The sequence below is a fragment of the Diceros bicornis genome, chromosome 38, assembly GCF_020826845.1.
Source record: "Diceros bicornis minor isolate mBicDic1 chromosome 38, mDicBic1.mat.cur, whole genome shotgun sequence".
Lineage (NCBI taxonomy): Eukaryota > Metazoa > Chordata > Mammalia > Perissodactyla > Rhinocerotidae > Diceros > Diceros bicornis.
Genome location: NC_080777.1, coordinates 22443756 through 22468109, shown reverse-complemented (window position 1 = coordinate 22468109; position 24354 = coordinate 22443756). Strand labels below are relative to the sequence as shown.

General features: G+C 39.0%; 1 protein-coding gene across 5 annotated transcripts in view; it reads left to right on the top strand.

The window, feature by feature from the left end:
• The first annotated feature begins 585 nt into the window (after positions 1-585).
• Positions 586-24354, top strand: part of UCHL5 (ubiquitin C-terminal hydrolase L5) — a 39290-nt gene continuing 15521 nt past the window's right edge. For 2 of the 5 annotated variants that reach the window (XM_058533709.1, XM_058533708.1), the window contains exons 1-7: positions 588-695; positions 7760-7823; positions 9199-9304; positions 21633-21758; positions 21841-21902; positions 21980-22110; positions 23943-24006. In XM_058533709.1, coding sequence (XP_058389692.1) covers positions 614-695; positions 7760-7823; positions 9199-9304; positions 21633-21758; positions 21841-21902; positions 21980-22110; positions 23943-24006 — 635 coding nt within the window. In that variant the 5' untranslated portion in view covers positions 588-613. Of the gene's footprint in view, positions 696-1150; positions 1356-7759; positions 7824-9198; positions 9305-21632; positions 21759-21840; positions 21903-21979; positions 22111-23942; positions 24007-24354 lie in introns of those variants that run through there. The other 3 variants (XM_058533711.1, XM_058533710.1, XR_009217133.1) reach the window with 2 other exon arrangements.

Sequence of the window (24354 nt, the reverse complement as noted above, 5' to 3'; positions counted from 1 at the left end):
TATTCTGGAAGCCAAAGGCCCTTCTTGAAACTTAGAGCTTTAAGGAGCGATGCATAAATATACTCTTCAAGACTTGAACCTTAACACTAGTATTCTGCAAAAGCCTGTTGAATGAGAGCGATTTCATGAAAAATAGATATTTTTGGTTTAACTCATCATTTAGTCTTAGAACCATCACAAATGTTTTAAATTAATACACTACGTTTTCTCAACCTCACGTTCCCTTGAGGCATGGCACCCCCTTACACTTATCCATCATCCCCACGGACTACAGGACGAATCTTGCCCCTCGCCCTCGTCATTCCCTGTAGGATCGCCTTCTGGCTTCCCACAAACATCCTGCCGCCCAAGCCTCAGATGCAGGGCGACGCCTCTCGGCGCAGAAGCCGCGGGGGGAGGAGGGGGAGGAGGGGGAGGAGGGGGAGGAGGGGGAGGAGGAGGAGGAGGGGGAGGGGGAGGAGGAGGAGGAGGGGGAGGAGTGAAGCGGGCCTTCACACGCCGGCCTGGGCGAAGCCATGCAAGTACCAGCAGGGGCGGTCCGGGGCTCGGGGCTCGGGGCTCGGGGCTCGGGGCGGGCCCCCCATCGGGAGCGTCCGGGCCCGGCCGAACGCGGATGTCCCTACCGCGATGGGCACGGCGAGGGGAACGAGGGTCTGGCGAAGCGTCTGCTCCGGCCTGGACCACTGGGATGCGGGGTGAGGGACATGGAGGGCCGCTCAGCTCGCACAAAGGGCCCCGGGCCGGCCTCCTACCGTTCCTCATCTGCGCCCGGCGGCCGACCCTCCGAACCCGCGGCGCCACCGGGAGAAGCCCCGCGCCGCGCGGGGAACGACGAGAGGCGGCGGCGGCGGCCTGACGGGCGGCGACCACTCCAGCTCCCCCGCCGCCGCCAGGACCTCCAGCTTGGGCTCCCAGGAACGCGCCCCGCCCCTCTTCTGTCGCCCCGCCCCCGGCCCCGCCCCAGCCTGGCGAGGATCCCGGATGTTCCCTCCCCCCGCGCTCTGAGTCCCCGCCCCCTCCCCTCAGGCCTGGCCCCTTCCGAATCCGCCACGGGTCCTGCGCAGCCTGGGAAGACCTGCGCTGTCTCCCGGGCGGCTAGAGCGTCCTCGCGCGCTCTGTGGCGCTGCAGGTGACGGCGCCCGGAGGCTGTCGGGAAGTAGGCGGGGTGACGTGGGGTGGACGAGCTGCGCGGCGGGTTCGCCGAGATCAGTGGTCGGCAGCAGCTGGTGCGGGGGGCGGCCGGAGCGAGAGGTGGCGCGGGCGGTGTGTGGCCGGGGCCATGACGGGCAATGCCGGGGAGTGGTGCCTCATGGAAAGCGACCCCGGGGTCTTCACCGAGCTCATTAAAGGATTCGGTGAGCGCCAAGGGGACTGTCCTGGGCCGGGGGTCACGGGAGGAGGCCCAAGCTGGGCACGGAGTGGTCCCCTGCGGCCACCGCCGCCCGCGTCCAAGGGAGGCGCTGCAGTCGGGGAGGGGGCTGCGGGGCTCCCGCGCCCTGTCGGTCCCGGGCCGTCGCGTCCCCGCAGTGATGTTGAGGGAGCCCCACCACGAGGGCAGGGACCGCGTCTGTCGGGTGCGCCGCCGCATCCTGCGGATTCGGCCGTCAATTACTTCTTAATTGACGCGAGCAGTTGACCCCCCAACCCTGTACGCACGTGTCTTTGCCTTCCCACGGCCGATTCTCGGCGGAGCGCTCCGCGTCCCGGGCAGGTGCGTCCAGGTGCGTGGCTCAGGCCGTCAGTCCTGCAGGAAAAGGCAGGGTGTGCCTTCTCGAGGGCGGGGTGTCCGGGGCCGCGCCGCCCGGGAACCCGAGAGCCTGGTTACTCAAAGCAGGACGCCTTGAGTGTGGACCAGCCCTGCGGACGGCCACGCTCGCTGACTGCGTGGGACCCACCGGCTCTTCGCTAGGTCTGCTCCCTGCTCGTTTCGGGCTTCCGGTGAAATGTGTTTTCTTGAGCTAGTGCTCCAGACTAGAGGCCACATGCTTTCCTCATAATTTCTTTCTGGCTGTATTCCTTGTCTTCCAGCTTAAGTAATCAACATCTTTGACTTTTTATCCTTTCCTGTCCCTCTTGTTCCCAGCCTCTTCTTTGGACAGTAAGTGTATTTTTATTTGTTGTATGTCGTCAAGTGTTATTAATTCTAGCGTTATGTTAAAACTCGTACTCGGGATAAAAGTTAAGCGTTGATATAGGTACTGTCTAGTGTACATAGATGAATATTTGGTATATCATTTATCGAGCAAATATTGTTCATCTGCTATATCTCAGGCACGCTGGTAGGGTTTGGGAATTAATGTGACTAAACCATGACTGCTGTTCTAAAGAACGGACAATCAAACTAATATGGTGCATTAATTGCTGTGTTAGAGTACGTGCAAAATGTTATAGGAACACAGGTCGTGGGAGAGCATAGGCAGAAGAAAAAACAAACAGCAGTGATGTTGAAGCGTATGGCTTAGAGGACAGCTAGCAAAGTGTCTACAACGTAATGTAACAGACTGGAGGTTTTGAATCTGAAGCTGAAAAGATAAACTGAGACCAGATTGTATGCCATGTTGTGTCGTTTGGATTGTTCTCTAGTCACTGGGGACTTAACCGTTGAAGATATTCGAATGCTGACATGACATTTTTATAATTAAAAAAGGTTTTCTATGTATAGTGTGCAGGATGGATTGGAATGAAGTGAGAGAATCTAGGAGTCTCTTAAAATGCTGGAAGTCTGAGATGATTGGGTTGACATAAAGAAGGAGGTTAGAGAGGAGGAGGGAGTCAATAATTTTCCTATATTTAAATCGACAGGACCGCTGACTGACTGGATGTAGGGAAAAAGAGGTGAAAATAACTCTGGTTTCTAGCTTGGGTGGCTGGTGAAGTACAAGAGAAGAACAGATTTGATGGATGAGAAAATGGGTTCAGTTTCAGACGTATACTGGGTTTGAGAAGTCTGCAGATTTAGCCATAAAATTTACCTTCAAGACCTTAACTGTTATGATATATTAAAGTTAACTTTAAGAAATATTGTCTTAGGTAAGTTTGTTTATTTTATAATTAATCCACTCCATTAACAGCTATTGTTTCAATCTCGTATGGGCAGAAAACTTGGAATTGAAAGTGATTTAAATAAAGTCAGGCATAAGAGAGTGATATGTAAATGTACCTTCTGCACCTGCACATATGATACGTGAGGAAATAGCTATTAATGGGTTGGCTCTGTTATCGGAAGACCTTTGCGGGGGGCTAGCCCCAGTTGCTTAGTGGGTAAGTTCAGTGCGCTCCACTTTGGTGGCCAGGGGTTCAATTCCCAGCTGGAGACGTACACCACTTGTCTGTCAGTGGCCACACTGTGGTGACGGCTCACATGCAAAAAGAGGAAGAAAAAAAAAGTTAAGTGATGGTAGTTATGTATCATCATCAGATACTTAAAAGAGGAAATAAGTTTATTTTTTCCATCATTTCCATTTTTTTCCTCATCCAATTTATGGATTTAAAAAAGCGTTTGGAAGTTCATTCTTTCAAAAATGAAACATCTTATTGTATTATTAATACTGTTGTAAAAGTTTCTTCATTGGAGGGGAAATTGTGGATTTAGTGAATATATAAATACAAATTTTGTTGGAATATAACATCATGGTAAAACAAAGTTCTGTTAAATTAAGAAACTGATAGAGCAGAACTATACTTTTAATTGGTATGGTACATACATAATTCAGAAATGCAACAAAACAAACTGTGACAGTCTGCCAATTAAAAATAGAAGCTGTCAACTTTTGCTTCCAGCCAAGATGGAATAACAGGGACTGGGTTTCTTTTCCTACAGCAAATCAGTGATCCCAGCTTGCACTTCAAGAAACTAGAAAAAGAAGAACAAATTAAACCTAAAGTAAGCAGATGAAAGGGAATAATAAAGATCAGAGTTGAAATTAGTGAAACAGAAAAAAAAAATAGTGAAGAAAATCAATGAAACCAAAACTAGTTTCTCAAAGATTAATAAAATGGATAAACCTCTAGCCAGGCTGATCAGAAAAAGGAGAGGAGACAAAAGGGACCAATATCAGGAGTAAGAGAGATGGTGTCACTGTAGATTCTACAAATATTAAAAAGATAATAAGGGAATATGCTAAACATCTTTGTGCCAATAAATTTGACAACTTAGATGAAATGTACAAATTCCTTTAAAGACACAACTTACCAAAGCTCATTCAAGAAGAAATAGATAACAAGGATAGCCTTACATTTATTAGAGAAATTTAAATTTAAATTTAAAACCTTCTCACAAAAAAAACTCTAGCCAAAATGGCTTCACTGGTAAATTCTATCAAATATTTAAGGAATAAGTAATACCAATTCTACACAAACTTTTACCAAAAAATTGGAGACGAAGGATTACTTCCCACACATTCTATGAGGGCCAGTGTTATCCTAACACCCAAACCAGACGAAGACATTACAAGGAAAGGAAACTACAGACCTATTATCATCAACATAGGTGCAAAAATTCTAAACAAAATTTTAGCAAATCAAATCCAATAATATATTAAATGGACAATATATCGTGACTGAGTGGGGTTTATCCCAGGAATTCAGGGTTGGTTTAACATTTGAGATTAGTGTAATTCACCATATTAACAAAGTAAACAAGAAAAACCATATGATTATCTCAATAGATACAAAAAGCATTTGACAAAATCCGGCATCTGTTAAGAATTATGAAGTGTTAGGTTTTACCCTGTTTGCCAGCTGACAAGTTAGCCTGCCGCTGTTTTATAGATGCTGGTGGATGACTACTTGAGAGATAGAGGACTGTATTGCTCATGGCACCGTAGGCAGCAGGAGATTCACGTTTGTCTTGGTTCCCTGTTCTCTAAGTCCATGGGAGTGGACGTGGACCCAGGCGGATGCTGCACACATGAATCTGTGTCAAAGCTGAGAAACTCTGAGCTTGGGGAACTCCCAATTTTATAAAGAGGCTGCTAGCAAACCTATTCATCTTTGGCTCTAGAGAGAGATTGTTATGGACAGCAAATAGAGTGTCTTCCCTCTACCCCAGAGGGAGACACTATCTCTCTCTTTCAAGTCTGTTTACTATGCTAACATCCTTGAAAAGATACTCCAGAGCAAATGTAGTAATTCCTCTCAGAAGATAAGCAGACACAGGAGAAAGCCATTGAAAATTGTCTTCCAACAAAATCCATCCTTCCTTTCTACACCAATATGCCATTCCCTCAGCTATTCTGATTAATCTGAATTGACCCACAGGGCTGCTACCAAATCTGTTTATCTCTTGGAGTGTTGACATGAGAGAGCCAGGTGGCTTTCTCCTCAAGTTTTAGTATCGACCTTTCTTCTTGGCTTAAGGCATTAACCCGGTACAGCAGGGTGTGTCAGTGACTGCACAGACTCTACCTGGGCCTACAAGGAGGAGGTCTAGCAGATTCCGTCATCCACAACAGCTCTGGCCCATGAGTTGAGGCAGATCTGAATGACTTTTGGGGCCAACGTGGTGTTTCCTTAACACGAAGGTCTGTTATGACCACTCCTAAGGTGCGTGTCACCTTGTTTTGAGGAGAGAGGCAAGGTAATGCTTGGCTTGCATACAAGAAATGGAAGTATCGTTATGAAGTTGCACCTGGTACCCCTGGAAGCAAGTATTGGTTATAAATGTTGGCACCCCCAAAATGGGACCTTCTCATTAAGAGTACAGGTAAATACTTCCTCCGACTTTGGGCTCCCTGTTCATTTTAAATAATTGAGCTAGTCATTGTTTTTAGAGAGACTGCCTCAGGGCCGACAACCAAGTTTTTCCTATATGGTCACTTCACCAGCTAAATGACACTTGTCCATGCCATGGAATGACTGAGAATGGGTTTGGGGATATTTGGGGCTACATTTGGTGGGAGGTGCAGAAGCTGAGGCCACGCCTGCTGCTGCTTCTGACAGACTTGTTGGCAAAGTTAGGGAAATGACAAATTGTTGTCAAAACTGTTGGAAGATAGCATACGTAGCCGACAGTTGAACTTGAGGCACTGGCAACAGTTTGGGAGAGCCCCACCAGGGTATATTTCTTGGGGAGAAAGGCTCCAGGTATGTTTTTAAGAAAATTATTTTTGAAATTAGTTTTTGAATAGAACTATTTTATAGAGCCACCTGGTATCATAATATAAATGTGTTAGTCAGTACATAAATATTTCAAAACACGTCATTTTAATTTTAGTACTCTCTTTCATTTTGGAACAGTGTTCTGGTTTGGATGACTAATTATATGATCATGATTTTTAAGACCCAGTTCGACTATCCATGAAAGTTTTTCTGATCAGCAAAGATAAGTAATGATCCCTCCTGTCTCTTAACTTCCAGAAGGCTTCCCTGTGTACTTTTCATATGCAAATTATGCACGCTCTACTGTGTTTTGAGTTGTATGTCCTTCTTTCCTCCTAGATTGTGAAGTTCTTAAGTATTGAGACAATAGTTTATTATTTTTTGTCCTCGCCAAAGCCTAGTGCCATGCTTGGCACATAAAAGGTATTTGTTAAATACTGGCATTTCATAACTTTTTAAAGCCTCCCCCCACCCAACTTTTTACTTAATATGTATTAGCGGAGTCTGCATTAAGTGATTCTTTGTGTTTAGTGTTAGATAACTTAGACATCACAAGAATTGTGTGGATTGGATGAAGCAAGTAGTATCTTTTTTTAAACATGGGGAAATTGAGGCTCCAAGATGGTATGTTCTTGCTCAAGGTTAAGAACTTTAAGGCAGTGCTGGGATTAGAACCCAGGTCTCTTGAATCATTGCTTATTTCTCTTTCCATTATACCACGCATTATTTGAAATTGAATGTACATAAGGAGATTATTAGATATTGAATGTAGATAAGGAGATAGTTGCTAACAGTTGAGTACTGTGTTTTCCTTACACAAAGAGATTTGTATGTGTTTAACTTAAGGTTATTTAAACAGTGTCACCACTTGAAATTCCACCTGTGCAAAAGATTTTGGGGCACTTTTATTCAGTGGATTTTTGTTGTTGTTGTTTTGGTATGATATGTACAATGTTTTAATGTTTGGCCTTTTTACAGTTGATTTCCAATAGCAGTAACCAGTGTTAACAGTTGCGTTAGTGTCTTTTTGTGCCCTTTTTGACGCTCATATAAATATAGGTTCACATTTATAAGTTTTTTTGCCCAACTTTCTGTATGTGAATGTCCAGCAACCTGCTGAGTCACGGAGTGGTATGAATGCCCAAAGTCACATAGTTGGTTGACCCAAGTTTTTTTTTTTTTTTTTTTTTTTAACCCATTGATTTTTGCAGGTGGTCTAAAGGCTTCTCTAGGTCTCACTTGAAAATAATCTGAAATGTTAGGAAGTGCCCAGACTTTGGAACCAGATGTGGGTTTTAATTAGTTTTTTGACATATACTAGCTATAGTGAATTTAGGCAAGTCACTTAACATTCCCTAAACCTCTTCCATATAATACTTGTCTTGCAGGGATTAGAGAAAATGCATTTAAAGCACTTTACATAAAAGGCACTGGTAAATGTGGCTGTTGTATGTATCATGGTAATACTACTAGCTAACATTTACTGAACCTGTAGAGTGTGCCAGGCACTGTGTTAAATGTATTTCATGTGTAATAAATTATCTCATTTATTCCTCACAACAACGCTGTGAGTATGAGGAACAGCGCTGTTAAGTGGTCTTGTATGGTAAAGGGAAAAAATGAGTTATTTTGTTTTCTGAAGAATAATTTCCTATTTCAGGTTGCCGAGGAGCTCAAGTAGAAGAAATATGGAGTTTGGAGCCTGAGAATTTTGAAAAATTAAAGTAAGTATAACTTTAGTTGTGTTAAAAATAGCATGTGTATGCATAAGCAAACTTTTGTCTGTTTGTTTTACTTGGATTACCCTGTTCTGAATACATTATCTCCTTTAAGTCTTTTTTCAGTCCTGTAATATAGGTATTATTCTCATTTTATAACCAAGAACCTGAGGCTCATAGATAAGTAACTTGTAAGGGGTTAAAAAAACTAAGTCTCTGGAATTCCATATCAACAAAGTACTGATTGGTTGATTTTTTTACAACATTCACTTATAGTTCGATAAGGTTAGAACAGGGAACACATTTTAACATAAAAATGTGAATAATAGGTCAGTCTACAAAAGCATATTTAATGGGTAATGTATATTAATAGTAATTCAGAACGTGTCTGTTTATGATCACATTGCTTCTTGGGGAGGTTACAGGTCAGATTCCAAATGCAGATGCCAGCAAGTGCCATCCTCTTTCCCCATCCTGAGCAGAGTCACCTCTCTGAGCCACTCCTTACCCTCAACCCCCAGGCCCTCAAGCATTGACCCTGTATTGCAAATGGAGAGCTGAAGGAGTTTTCATTGGTGAGAGAGTTCTTGGAATCTTGCATTGGGGACAAGGTGTAGGCTTTTAAAAGGGAAAATGGGGACTGGAGGGATATGGTTACTGTTTTTAATAGTAAGGAGATAGTTTGCTTCCCCCTACTTTCCCCTTCCCCGCGTGAGAGCAGTCACTTTAGATGGAATAAAAGATCAGTCTGGCTGAGTGATCAGGGAAGGTTGATTAAAGATGTGTCATTTGAACTGTCTTTAAAGGATAGGATTTTTGTTGCATGGAAGGCAGTTGTGAAAGATGGACTGGAGAGAATCCTAAAGTGGCAATTTCATGTTTCATGGGCAACTTCATTATGTATGAGATGACAGCATCCTTCATGCTGTAGTCGGATGTTTGTTCATGAATCCAGTAATTGTATGAAGGTGACTTTCTATGTTTCGTAACATGTATACTATCAACCATTTCTCTATTAACATCGTATGTGAACTTTATCCATATATATTGGAATTCAATCTAGGGTTAACAGCTTCTAGTTTTGCTGTGTTCTTATATTCTGTTTTTAAGTGAGGTGATGTAAGGTAGAAATGAATAATCTACAGATTTGAAAATGAACTTTTCATTATAATTCTGTTTTCACTGGTGTAATTTTAAGTTTTGTTAGCGTCATCTTAGGCAACATTCTAGTGACTATGAATAGCAATAGAAATTTAAAAATATTTCTCATTTACTTCATTTGCATTATATTTGTTAAGTAGCTGACTAAAATTTAGTATATTGACAATGTGTTATAAAAGCAGCAGGGTTTGGTGTCACTAATTTGTGTTTTATTTTGTAGGCCAGTTCATGGGTTAATTTTTCTTTTCAAGTGGCAGCCGGGAGAAGAACCAGCGGGCTCTGTGGTTCAGGACTCCAGACTTGACACGATATTTTTCGCCAAGCAGGTATGGTTTGTGGATACTCTGAAGTCTTGAGAGCAATCCTTTTTATAAACAGGACTATTACACCTATGTGTCTCTAGTGTGGCAGTCCTCAAACTTTTTTGTCTTAGGACCCCTTAAAAATTATTGAGATATTCCCCAAAGAGCTTCTCTTTATCTAAATATATATCTATTTATCAATATTTATCATATTAGACATTAAAACTAAGATATTTAAAAAATATTTAATTGATTTAAGAATAAATGTAAGTTTATTCATGAAGTTAATATAAGTAACATATTTTTTAATGAGAAATTATTTACTAAAACAAAAAAATTAATGAGACGAGTGCATTGTTTTACATTTTTGCAATCTAATGTCTGGCTTAATAGCACACAGCTGGATTCTCCTATGCTTTATCCAGTCTCTTGCAATGTTTTTATTTTGTTTTGTTTTTGGTTGAAGTACATGAAAAAAATTCAGTCTCACACATGAGTTGTAGTTGGAAAGGGAGGAGTATTTTAATATTTTTTTCAGAGAATTATGGATATTGTCTGATATTTCTATCAGAACTCCAAAAATGTTGCTTTCTTAAAGGTTAGTTGCAATGTGAAATTTGAAACCATATCACTGAACTTTGTACTTGGTTATATTAAAATCCTTGGTTTGTCTTGCTCATTGGATCTCATTGGTCATTGTGAAAATTCACCGAAGTAGGCAGATCTTCTAAATGTTGACACGTTTGATTATATACATTATCAACGAGTCACATTTGTTAATATCACCATCTGTATCATCAGAAAAGTCATTAAGTATCATGAAATTTTTAAACTCACAGTGGCGGATCTAAGTCTTACAAAATTCTCATTTTTGCTTGAAAGTTCAAATTTTGTCAAGGATAGCAAATACTATATCAGGTGTTTTCGTTGAAGTGACACTCATTTCACTCATTTTCAAGAAAATGTCTGCCAAATACCCTGTCTGAACAACCGCATTTGTCTGCCATTTGTTTTCAAGTAAAAATGATGTTCCTAGAAAAACCAGCCAACTTAGCTCACATCTCAAAGAATCACACTAGTGCCTTTCCTCGAAATGACTAGCATATGTTGGTGCAGCAGAAATGCCTTATTTGTACTACCTATTTCCTTCAACAGAATATTAAAGACTTGTACTCTGAGGTTGAAATGTAACAAAGACAATCTTCAGTAAAGCTGGCTTTTTTGTTTTGTTGTGTTTTTTTTTTTTTTTTAACTACGTCTGTGTGTCAGTGAAACAGTTCAGTGCCGCTGCCTAGATTCATGCTAAAATACCAGCAGTTTTACCCACCATTGCTATTGTACTGTCAGTGCAAATGTGAAAGCAGGGAAAAAGGTCAAAACTGTCTTGGAATTATTATAGACATTTTGAGCTCACAGACCTCTTGAAAAGGGACTTAGGAATTCCCAGGGGTCCATGGTCCACTCTGAGAACTGCTCTTCTTGTGTATACAATGACATGTTTAACTAACCTTGTTAGATGCCTCCCTGTATCTGGTCTGTTGTTTGGAAAAGCTGAAAAAGAAAATTATAAAAGAGGTTTAATGTTTAAAATCTGAGCTAAATATGATTACATTTGTTGGAAAATTGCACTTATTTCTGAGACTCAAAAAATTGCTTAGGATAATCTGTTTGACCTTTAGAAAGGTGGAAAAATAAAACTGTTAATTCTTGTTACTGCCCTTTAGATCAGGCCTTTGCTATTCCATTTAGTAATTTGTTTTCCCTTTTTCTTTGCTTTTATTACTACTTTCCATTTTCATCCAAGTTTTTAAAATTGAGTGTTTTTAGAGAAATTAGAACTTTCTTGCTTTTTTACTTTAAGGGTTAGGAAAACATTATTTTATTATTGTGTAAAGTGTCAATTTTTTTTTTTTTTCTGATAGCAGAACTTAACAGAAATAGCTAGTGATGAAAGTGAATATCCTTGTAATCCCACACCCATCTCTACTAACCACTTTGAACAGTTTGACTCATTCATTTAATCAATAAGTAGTTATTGAGCACCTACTTTGTGCTAGGCATTGTTTTAGGTACTGGGGATAAAAGGATGAATAAGACAGATGTGTCTCTTCTTGTTAATAACAACTATAATAATAGCAATATCAACAGTAGCCAACATTTATCATTCTTGGTGTGTGCCAGATATTGTGCGTTAGATATAGTATTTATTTAATCCTTGCAGCAACCCTATGTGGTGGTTATCCTCACTTCACAGATGAAGAAATGGAGGCCTGGAAAAATTAACTTATTTGCCTGAGGTCACACCGCTCATACCTGGTAGATCCAGAATTTAAACCCGGGTCTAAAACCCAGGTTTGTGATTCCACATGCCATACTACCTCCCACGTTTTCTGTTTGTTCGCTGGTGACACATTCTCATTATAATTCTTTTTTATGAAAGTTAGATTGTATGCAAAATATTTTGCATCTTTTTTCACTGAATGATAAAAGTTTGACTTTATTCTGTTTCAGTACACATACCAGTATTTGCTAACATTTATTGAGGCTTATTATGCACTTTTATATATATTATTTTTTATTATTAATTTTATTTGTAGTAGCTGATCCTCACAGCAACCCTATGTGGTTTTACAGGTTACTCATCATTTCACAGGGGTGGAAACTGAATCCCAGAGAGATTAAGAAACTTGCCCAAGTTATGCAGCTAGTCGGTGACAGAGCTGGGGTGCAAACCAGTCCCTGTTGCTCTGAAGTGCATACTCTTAACCACATCAGAACGCTGCCTCTATTGAAAGTATTCTTGGTATAAATGACCTATAATTTAACTAATCTCTTAATGATCAACATTTTGAGTTTCTAATTATTTCTCTGACTCAGATAATCCATTTATATATTGTAATATTTGTGTACTTATGTGAGTATCATTGTACTACAATAATTATAATTTTAAAACCACAGTTGTTTGTGGTTTTGAAGATCTGGGTAGTAGAGAAAAAGTAGCAAACAGTTTTAAAAGTCTTCAGGTGATTTTTCTCCTAAAGAAAGTTTTTGTTATTTTTTAAGGTATATAAGAATATATACTCATTATAACAAAATTTAAGCGTTATAAATGTATGATGTAGAAAATAAAAATCCTTTTTAATGCCCGTTCTAGAGATAACCACTGACAACAATTTATATTCTTCCAAATTTTTCCACATATACATGTGTGTGTATTTAATTATATTTCTTCTACACTAAATTGTAAACCCAAGATACAGTCCCTGGCACATAGTAAGTATCCAATAAATGTAGACTGAACTCTTCATCTCTAAGAATGTTACTATTAAAGAACACTAGAATTCACTAAGACATTAATGATGTCTGATTTATAGAGGCCTAGGTATTTTTAAGCTATAAGAAAGTACTCTATAAAGAAAAAAATTGACACTAGATTATGATATCCCTTGATATTTTTCTAGTTCTGTATTATACTTCTGTCTTACTGTAATTTAATGTTTTATTTGTATTATATTATTCCTGCCATGTTTATTAATGTGTTGGATTAGTGATTTCCCAATAATATCATATTTTTTCTACTATATTATGCCAACAGTTCTTATTAAACTGACAGATCAGGAATTCTCCAATAATAACAGTCTTTTTAGTGTGTATCTGTTATGAGCCTATGCTAGAAACTTTGTGGTATATATTACATAAACGTATAATCCTTGGTTCTAGGCTTCAAGAGCTTATAGTAATGATTTCCAATCCAGAGGCTCTGGACAATTAGGAGTATTTTCAGAAATTTTAGAAATTTAATTAAAATTATATTTGTGATAAGGTCATACATATTAACTAAGTATATAGTTTTGGTATTTATGGGTGGAATTGCATCAATTTAGAGAGGTAGTACTCGCTGTCTTATGCTAATCATATGCTCTAATTGGAGAGGGGTGTGCGTGTGGATCATTGATTAATAAAATATCGAGAACAGAAATGGTCTTCTAGTAATTACAATTAGTGTGTAAGGATCCAGGAATGACATTTTGGTAATGCTTTTCTACAAAACATCATTGTCTTATTACCATTTCACTGATGAGAAAGCTAATGTCTGACTTGCTTAAGATCTCGCTGCAGTGGTACTGGGTTTGTCTGACCCCATCTGTTCAGTCTTTCAGGAAAGAATGATTGAGTGCCTACAATGTGGCAAATGCTGTGCTAGGTGCTTGGGGAATGATGAGCAGTCATGATTCCTGCCCTCAAGAGTGCTTAGAGTTTATTGGAGGAGATTGGTATTAATTAGTGAAATGCAGAATTACAGTGGTGATAAGGACTGCGTGGAGTGAGATGAGAACTATATTACAGAAGTTTGAAAACAATCTCTAAGACTGCCCTCACTTCAAACGCCAACTACCGAGTTCAGTGTCCCCAAAACCATGCTCATTTCTGACAATCTCAAGTTTGGGGAATCCTTAGGTTCTATGATTTGCTAGAAGAACTCAAAGATCTCACCAAAAGCTGTTATAGTTACAGTTGTGGTTTATTATAGTGAAAGGATACAGATTAAATTCAGCAAAGGGAAGAGACGCATGGGGCAGAGTCCTGGAAAGTTCCGTGCACAGAGCTTCCACTTGTCTTCTCCCCATAGAGGCACTGATGGTGCTAACTTTCCTGGCAGTGATGTGTGACAGTGTGTGCAGAGTATTGCCATCCAGGGAATCTCAACCGATTTTTGGTATCCAGAGTCTTTACTGGGCCTCACTCGCATAGACCTGGTTGACCACCTGTGTGGCTGATGGAGGTCAACTCTGAAGGTTGAGCTGATACTGTTGATCAAAACCCCACTCTCAGTCGTAGTGTTAGACCATCTGTGTGGCCCAGAGCCCCCCAGGTGAACAGACACTCTTATGAGGCGTGCCTTTTCAAGAGCTTAGAGATCATCTCCCAGGAGCAGAGACCTCTCTTTGGGCAAGATTAAATTCTTTTCTGCACACATAAGAATGGAACTTGACCTCTTCAGGGAGATCTTAGAAAGCTTCTCTGAGTAAGTGACAATTCAGCTGAAATCTAAAGGTTAAGTAGGTATTAATTGGGGGAAAGAAGCTGGGGATCATCCCAGATTAATAACTTTATAGCAAAGGGAGTAAGACTCGTAAAATGTGCTAAAAGGAGGTCAGTGTAACTGGAGTGCAGAAAGGGGGAGACGCATGAGGTATGAAGCTGTACAGACAGTGTATTAGTGAAGGTTAGGTGCAGTCAGGTGCAGAGCAACAATTGTTTACAAGAAATAGAAGTGTTGCTCTTTTACATCCAAGAACCGGCAAGATTGCAGGCTCTTTCATTTTGTTCCTTTGTGTGTGGATTCTATTCCAAAGATTACTTCATGGTCCAAGATAATTGGTGGAGTTGCAGCCATTCTATCTCAATTCTACGTTCCAGACACCAGGAAGGGAACAGCACACTCCTCTCCCTTTATGGACATTTTCTAGAATTTGCCCGTGTCACGTGCTTACTTCTCTTTGGCCAGAACTCAGCCACATGGCTGTACCTAGCAGCAAAGGAGAATGGGAAAGTTGTCTTCATTCCAGGTGGCCATGGACCCAGGTAGATTTGGGTACTTCTATTCATATGGAAGAAGGAGATGATAGATATTAGAGAACAACTGTTAGCCTTCTGCCACAGATGCAGACAGAGGTCAGATCATGCAGGTATTTTAGGCCACGATTGAGACATTTGTCTGTATCCTAAGAATAATAGAAGGTTATTGAAGTGTTTTAAGGGTGACGTGATCAGATTTTCCTTTAGAAGAGATCCCTTTGGCTACTGTGTGGGTAATGTGTTTGACGAGGAGGGAGCTGTGTAGGATATAAGACGAGATATCAGTTAGGAGGCTTTTGCAGAAGTCCATGCAAGAGTAGATAAAAGACTGCTAGTAGAGAGAGATGCGAACAGATTTGCATAGTACTTAGGAGATAAAGTAGTTAGCACCTTTAATGTGTAATGGATTGGATGTGGGGATGAAGGAGGAAGACATATCCATCAATGATGACGTCTTTTTCTTTTTTCCTTTTTAAAAAATTGATCTTTGGGTACACAGAATGGAATTATGGTAATCCTTGATTGATGACACACATTAATGGCCTCCTTTTATTTCTTTATTTATTAGGTTATTTTAAGTAATGTAGTAAGCACCTAGGAACTCACCACCCAAGTAAACTTCACCTAACTATTATTTCCTTCTATGCCACCCATGTCCGACATAACTCTCATCCTCCCTCCCTCCATCCAGTGTAACCCTCACGTTGAATTCTGTATCATTTTCTTGCTTCCTTTTTTATGTGTTTTTGTAATCCTAAAAAGGGGTGTGTGTATATAAAATTTTAACTTGATAAAAATTATCATGCTCGATGTAATTTTGGGGGACTTATTACTTTTTTGACTTAATATTATATTCTTAAGTTTCACCCATAAGTTGTCACAGCAGTTCATTTATTCTGTATGCTGTATGATATCAATTGCGTGAACTCACTACGGTTTATTTACATACTCTTCGTAGATTGTTGTTTGAGTTTTCTATTTGAGTTACTGTGAATTGTGCAACTGAGCATTTTTGTAGGTCTCCCGTGTACACTTACAGATTTTTCCTGTTATATACCTAGAAGTAGAACGACTGCTTCATCTCATACACAAATGTGCAACTTTAGGAGGAAATATCAAAATATTTTCTGAAGTAGATGTTCCATTTTACACTCCCACTGGCAATATCTGAGTTACTCTGTAGCCACATACTCCAATATGCGGTATTGTCAGGCCTTTTTAATTTTTGCCAACCAGCTTGTTCTAAAATGGTACTTCACGCTGGTCTTGTTTTACATCTCCCTGGTGACTAATGTTGAAAGGGTCTTCATGTGCTTAGTGGCCATATGTGTTTCTTCTGTGAAATTCCTGTTTAAGTTATTTTTCTATGGGGTTAATTTACTCTTCTTTTTTTTTTTTTTTTTTGTGAGGAAGATCAGCCCTGAGCTAACATGCATGCCAATCCTCCTCTTTTTTTTTTTTGCTGAGGAAGACTGGCCCTGGGCTAACATCTGTGCCCATCTTCCTCCACTTTATATGGGACGCCGCCACAGCATAGCCTGACAAGCGATGTATCAGTGCGCACCCTGGATCCGAACCCAGGCCGCCAGCAGCAGAGCGCGCACACTTAACTGCTACATCATGGGGCCTGCCCCCCCCCCTTTTTTTTTTTTTTGCTGAGGATGACCAGCTCTGAGCTAACATCTATTGCCAATCCTCCTCCTTTTTTTTTCCCCCAAAGCCCCAGTAGATAGTTGTATGTCATAGCTGCACATCCTTCTAGTTGCTGTATGTGGGACGTGGCCTGAGCATGGCCAGAGAAGCCGAGCGTCAGTGCGCGCCCAGGATCCAACCCGGGCTGCCAGTAGCAGAGCGCGCACACTTAACTGCTAAGCCACGGGGCTGGCCCAGCTCTTCTTTTTGATTTGTAGGACTTGTTTATATATTCTTGATGCTGCTTCTCCAAGTTGGCACCTTAATTGTTTTACCTTTTCTGGGCATCTTTTGGTGAATAGAATTTTGTATTTTAGAGCCAGTGCTTTTTGGATCTTGTTTAACAAATTATCTGTCTGAAGTTGTGAATGATATTTACCTATGTATTTAAATTTTAACTGTTGACATCTGTGTCCATAATTCATCGTATATCATGTGAGGTAGGGGTTCAATTTTATCTTTTTCCATACAAATCACCATTTTTTTTCTAGTCTCGTTTATTGAACATTTTTTTTTCCCTGTTTATCTGACATGTCACCTCTTTTATATACCAAAGTTCCATAACTGTGTGTGTGTGTGTTTTCAGGACTGTACCCCTTTCCACTGATCAGTTTGTCTCTGTGCCAATACCACACTGTCTTAATTCCTTTTATTTCTTCATAATTTCTGGTATCTAATAGGTCATGTCTCCCCTCCCTGCTCTTTTTCAGAAATACCCTTGCTACTCTTGGCCCTCTGTTCTTCATGTAAATTTGAGTCATCTTATCAGGTGGTATGAAAAATTCAGTTGGAATTTTGACTGGAATAGCATTGAATATATGTATCAATTTGGGGAGAATTTATATCTTCATGATATTAGAACATAGTATGTATCTCTATTTAGATCTTCTTTATTATCTTTAATATGTTGCATAATTTTCTCAGTAGAGGTCTTTTATGTCTTTTGTTAGATTTAACCTAATTAACCACTGCTTCAGGTTATAGTTAAACCTATTCAGGCTACTTATTTCTTCTTGACCTGGTTCTGGTAAGATATTTTTTTCGAAATTTCTCAATTTTAGCTTAAGTTTACAAACTTGTTGCACGTGGTTGTTATTAGTATTCCCCTGTTCTTTTTAATCTTATTTTATTTTTAGTTATTTTCCTGACTCCTGGAATTCTGACTAGCATATTAGTGAGATGGTGGTTTTATTTACTCCACTAATCGATCACCCTTTATTATTTCATACTTGCATTAGGGGAGCAACCAGCTGATCTCGTTTCTGTTTTCAGCCACCTGTTTACAGTCCTTCCTATAAATTGTCTTAAACTGGATTTTTCTGAAGCACTATATGTATTATGTTATTTCCCTATTAAAAATCTCTTATTCCTAGAGTAAACTACTAATTGCCCAAGGTCGGCGATTTATGAGGTGACGACTGCCCCCCGGGCTACGACTGCGACCATATTAATACAAAGCACTATGCTCCATGTCTCTTGAACACAGCATCTTACTTGGTTCCTTGGTTCATAGCCTTCTCACTTCCTAGAATGAGTTTCCTTCTCTGTTCTCTAGGTCCTACAAGCTTTCAAGCTCTATGAACATTTCACATTCATAGAGAAACCCTCTCTGGTACTCCAGACGATTTCTTCCTTCATTAGTTTGCATTTCTTATCATCTTTCTCTTGTGTGTCTTTCCTCCTAAATTCTTCACAGGCAGGGCATTTATCTTATACTTTCTTTTTTTTCTTAGTGTCACCTTCCCTTTAGGAACCAACAGTTTGATTATCAACCCTTCTTTCCTTGACTATTAATAAACATTAAGAATTTATTAATTTATCTTATAGCTGTGACTCAGTGAAGATGGAGTATAATTTAGAATGTGGTACTTTAAGCTGTTTTAGTAGTAGTCCTCTGGGCATCACGTTCTTTTGCATAAACGATGAAAAGGAGTTATTCTCTAGTCCAGGGGTTGCAGAGTCAAGTGGCTGTGGGATCAGGTTGGCAACGTGTGTGTGAGAATCGAGTTGTGTGAGAAGTGGGAGTGGAGGAGCCTGGGTGCACTGGAGAATATGTGTGCCCTTTCACAGGGATTCAAACCACATTCTTAAGGTTCTGGGCCAGCCCTGCTTCTGACCTCTTGCTCCGGCCTTGTTTCTGTTGTCGAGCTCTACTACTGTATTTAAAAATGTGTTAAAAGCCGGAGTATATAATAGAACACTCAAGATAAGTTAAAGATGTAAAAAGTTGGGAACTATATAGATAATTTATACCGCAGTGAATTTTTTGTGACATGAGCTGAAGTTGAAGTTCTCCCAAATAGATGCATATAAGGTGATTTTTATCTGAATTTCATGAGGTCAGAGGACCACACCTCTTTTTTTTTTTTTGTGAGAGCTTGTTTCTTTCTTTCCTTTTTTATTTTTTTGGTGAGGGAGATCAGCCCTGAGCTAATATCCGATGCTGATCCTCCTCTTTTTTTTGTGGAGGAAGATTGGCCCTGAGCTAACATCTGTGCCCATCTTCCTCTAGTTTATATGGGATGCCACCACAGCATGGCGTGACAGGCAGTGCGTAGGTGCGCGCCTGCGATCTGAACCCACAAACCCCGGGCCGCCAAAGCAGAGTGCCCGCCCTTAACCGCTTGCGCCACCGGCCTGGCCCCACACCTCTCTTCTTCACTGTATGTTCAGCATTTCTCACAATGTCTGGCACACAGTAAAGAAATGAATGGCCGTGTGCTATTCAAGGTTTTTTTTTTTGGTAATTCTGTGCTATATATAGCATAACCACTTGGTGGCGCTGAACTCATTTTAAAACCTGAAGAGGTATTTTTATACCCACACACACCATAATTACTATTTACACACACACACACAATAAGCTGTAATAAATCATGGGCAGTGTAAATCATTATTAACAGAGGAAGAGAAATATCAGTAACTACAGGATTCTTTTTTTTTTTGAACTGCTTTATTCAAAGATAATTGATATACAAAAAACTGCACATATTTAGTATATACAATTTGAGTTTGGCAGGAGTTTTTTTTCTAATTCTTTAAAACAAATTTCTGAAGTGATGGATTACAGATTTGAAGTTCATAGATCGTAGGAATGTTTGATGGTGTTCTCTGCCATAGCCTCAGCATCTAGCCTAGCACTGGGGACATATTATGTCTTTAATGTGTCATAATTTTGAAGGAATGTGTGAATGAGTATAAATTTTAACTTCTTCTAACTTCACTCCTACCAGCACATCTCCAGATAATTTTGGCTCAAGATAAGGGAGCACTAAGTCTTACAGAGTTTTAGTTAACCACCTTTCTCAAGTCTCCTTTAATCATTAAAATTTTTTATCCAAATTTACTAAAGAACTGTGATTCAGATCAAAATATGTATTAAAAGAAAGCAGCAGCACTATTAATTGGATTCTAGATCTCCTGTTACTTTCCCTAATTTGACAATTATAAGATAGTTTTGAGTACAAAATATTATGAGAGAAGAATTACAGAAGGCTGGTGGTATCATTATATTTGTTTGAGATTTGGGAGTAAGAGAGTGTTCCATAATGGAGAAAGCAGTCTTTTCAAGGAATTTTTCAAACATACTGAGTCAAAAGTGTAAGAACTATGGATATTCAGTAAAGACCTCAGAAGCCTCTGACAACATGGCAAGTAGAGGAGTGTAAGAATTAAAGAGGGAAGATAATCGAAAATTGTTCTGAAATCAAGCAGGGTGTAAATAGTTTACCAAATTGTAAAATCATAAGTGAATTAGCATTTTTGGAAAGACTCTAATTAGAAAATGGTATTTAGATACCATGCAGTAACAAAATATAGCAATAGGACTAAGGTGTATTATTAAAATCATTTACCAGGTTTGACCCTGCAGTTAACCTTGCTGGTGCTCACACTGATCACCTGAGGTCATTTCCAGCTCTGTGATCTCAACACTGGGTAGGTGCCATAGGGAGTGTGGAAGATTATGACACATTAAAGACATAATATGTCCCCAATGCTAGGCTAGATGCTGAGGCTATGGCAGAGAACACCATCAAACATTCCTAGGATCTATGAACTTGAAATCTGTAATCCGTCACTTCAGAATTTTTTTTTAAAGAATTAGAAAAAAAGTGCCAAACTCAAACTGTATACACTAAATATGTGCAGTTTTTTGTATATCAGTGATATTTGAATAAAGCAGTTTTTAACTTGTCCCTCAGTAGGTTATAATCTTGGTGGAGACACAGCATGTATATGTAGAGAGCCAGCCTAGCATGGTGGCTAAGTGCACAAATTCGAGAACCGGACTGTGTGCCTCATGCTTAGCTCTGTGCCCTTTGGGCAAGTTACTTAACCTCTTCATGCCTGGACTTCCACAAATGTAAAATGAGGATAATAATAGTACTCCTCTTCATAGGTTGTTGAGAGGATTAAAAGAATGAATACTTGTGAAGTGCCTAGAAGAATACCTGGCGCATAGGAAGGGCTGTCTAAATGTTTTCTCCTCTGACTAGAATGCAAGGTCCACATAATTTGGTAAATAAACAGTTAGCAGCTAGATGACAGCACTGTAGAGGCTGTATATGATTGAGTTGAAATATATGTGGACAATATATACCTTTTTTAGGCAGTCAAATGAGGGTAGAAACTAATACAAATTGTTAGATGATTTCTCTAAAAGCCACGTAGGTGAGTTGGAGCTTGTGCTGGGTACTGAAGTATGGGTTGAATTTGGATAGGTAGAAGTGAGTTTAGGAGGAAGGGAAGGGGAGGGAGGACAAGCTCTGTTGCTTAGTCAGCCGTTTTAGATCAGGAAAGATTGGTCTTGTTACCCTAACGGGATTGGTTTCACAGATGTTATGAGTTCATTTGATTTATTTGGTTTCCTAGAATCTGCAACTCCAGAATTGCAGCAAATTCCTGAAAGTAGATTAGAATGGAAATTAAACATATTTATTATTATGTTTATTCTAAGAGTGTATGAAATAAAAATTAAAACGATTAACTTTATTCATATTTAGGGAGTTATTGTCACCAGTCAAAAGCTGCTTTTTTTTTTTAAACAAATTGATAATGTCTTTGTTTTTATATTTTATAGGTAATTAACAATGCTTGTGCTACTCAAGCCATAGTAAGTGTGTTACTGAACTGTACCCATCAAGATGTCCATTTAGGAGAGACATTATCAGAATTTAAGGAATTTTCACAAAGTTTTGATGCAGCTGTGAGTATAATCTTATTATTCCTAAAATACTTTATTTGTGGTAGTTCTTATTTTAATAGTTTACTTTAAAAAATTATTTTAGATGAAAGGTTTGGCACTGAGCAATTCAGATGTGATTCGACAAGTACACAACAGTTTCGCCAGGTAAAGAGACTTTATGTTAAATAAATACTGTTTCTTTTTTGCTTGTTTGTCTCTTACTGTTTTTCTCTTCACTGTAGACAACAAATGTTTGAATTTGATGCGAAGACATCAGCAAAAGAAGAAGATGCTTTTCACTTTGTCAGTTATGTTCCTGTTAATGGAAGGCTGTATGAATTAGATGGATTAAGAGAAGGACCGATTGATTTAGGTAATGTGGTTCCTTTTCTGGTATTTCAGCTTTGACAAGGAAAAAAAAGATTGGGTGTTCACGCTAGTTTTAGCCACAGTGCTGCTTAAATTTTGAAGGGGTAGGTGACTACAAGGTAGTATAACATCATGAAGCCTTTTAGCTCTTCAGTAGTTTATAAAATTAAATAACAGATAGGAGGGACATGTTGACTACTGTAGTTCAATTGGGACCTTTAATTTTTTTCCTAAGAGTTTTTTTTTTTTTTTTGGCAGAAGATTGGCCCTACGCTAACATCTGTTGCCAGTCTTCCTCTTTTTTTCCTCCCCAAAGCCCCAGTACATAGTTGTGTATCATAGTTGTCGAGTTTAGCTCTTCTATATGGGACGTCGCCCCAGCATGGCTTGATGAGTGGTGAGTAGGTCTGCGCCCAGGATCCGAACCAGTGAACCCCAGGCCGCCAAAGTGGAACGTGCAAACTTAACCACTACACCACTGGGCTGGCCTGTAAGAGAATTTTTTTTAACCCGTGGGTTACATCGTTTGTTTTTTATTTTCCAGTTAACTTTTAAAAACTACTTCTTTTAGTGAACTTATTTTTGTCATTTTTAACCTACTGATAAGGGATAGTAAGCATTTCTTATCATCATCTTGTATTAAAATATTTTCATTTGGAATTGGATCATTCAGAATCACTTTAATTCAGTGTTTAACAATTTATAAAAATATTTTTCTTCAAAGTTTCTATTTAAATAGCGCGTTAATGTGCTGTCATCCTTTGTGCCCAAGGATAGATTTATCCTGGTTCCACTCCGTCTCTAACCTTGAGCAAAAATGATAAATGGTTATCAAGGTAGAGGGTACAATGGTGGTTCTGATATGGTAGTAAAATAATAGGCCCACAAAAGAATTTTAACTCCTTATTTTTTACTTCATTAAGTTTTCTTTTTTTTTTAGGTATATTTTTAAGACCAACAAAACCTGTCTTAAATGAATCTAATGTTGTTTGCTATTCATAAAACTTTTAGATTTAAAAAAATTTAACGTAGTTTCATTTTGTTTTTACTTTTTGACCATGCTCCGTGTATAGAACCAAAGGTTTATCTCGTGCAGATTTACATGTTACCTCTATGTTTAAAAATATTTATTTTTTCTATGTCTGTTACAGAAAATTAATAGAATGTTCTTTCAAGTCTGTAGAAGTTGATCTTCTCTAGTTTGGTGGTTGATCTGATCTGTGCATTTTCTCTGTTGGCTTCTGTCTGGTCAGCCATTCTCTGTTCATTAGAGCCATCAAACATAAAAGAAGGAAAAGATACAGCAGAACAGCCAGTTTTGCTATATAGTGGTGTCTGTGCTAAAATTAATGGTGAGAAAGAGGATTAAAACAACTGGGTAAAACTGGTTTTGCATTATGTGTGGATTTCAGTTTTTTATTTTATAGTTACGATGGTGGGGAGTCAGACAGATAAGGGATTGTATCCTTGTTTTGCCACTAACATGTGGGCTGGTTTTTCTTAGCTCTCAGTTTCATCATCTGTAAAACGAAGGTAATTATCCTTATTTCACAGAGTTGTGAGTTTTAGTGAGATAACTCCCTAATTCATTACTCTCTCAAATATTTGTTCAGCACCTACGAAGTGACACAATAATGTGGCAATGCAAATTATGCTGATGCTCTTTCCCCTTACCATTACTAAGAAAATAAGAAATGAAGCTTAACAGTTATACCAAAAGGATTTTTACTATTCTGAATTTGCTAGAATATTTATAAAAGGAGATATTTTGGACCAAACTTTTGCAATGTTAATGTTGATTTTATTTGATTTAAATGCTTTTAAATTTCTTTCTAGGTGCATGCAATCAAGATGACTGGATCAGCGCAGTGAGGCCAGTCATAGAAAAAAGGATACAAAAGTAAATGCTCAGCTAATCTCATTGGCATAACGTTCTGGTTTTTAAACAATTTTTTTTAACTTTTATTGTTATTTTAGCAATGCTTTTTGAACATCTACTTTTGATTGGGTTAATGTGTTCAGGAAATCTATTTCAGGATATCTCTAAATTCTACGTACTAATGTCATGTTGTCTTTATACAAGTTAAACATGCAGGTCTTCATTAAGTTAGATATTTTGTACAGTTATTTTGTAGAGTTTTGTTTTTGTGCGTCTATTTTTAATTAAATTAAAATTTTTATTTGGAGATAATTATATATTCACATTCAGTTTTAAAAATAATACAGAGAGATCCTGTGTTTCCATTAC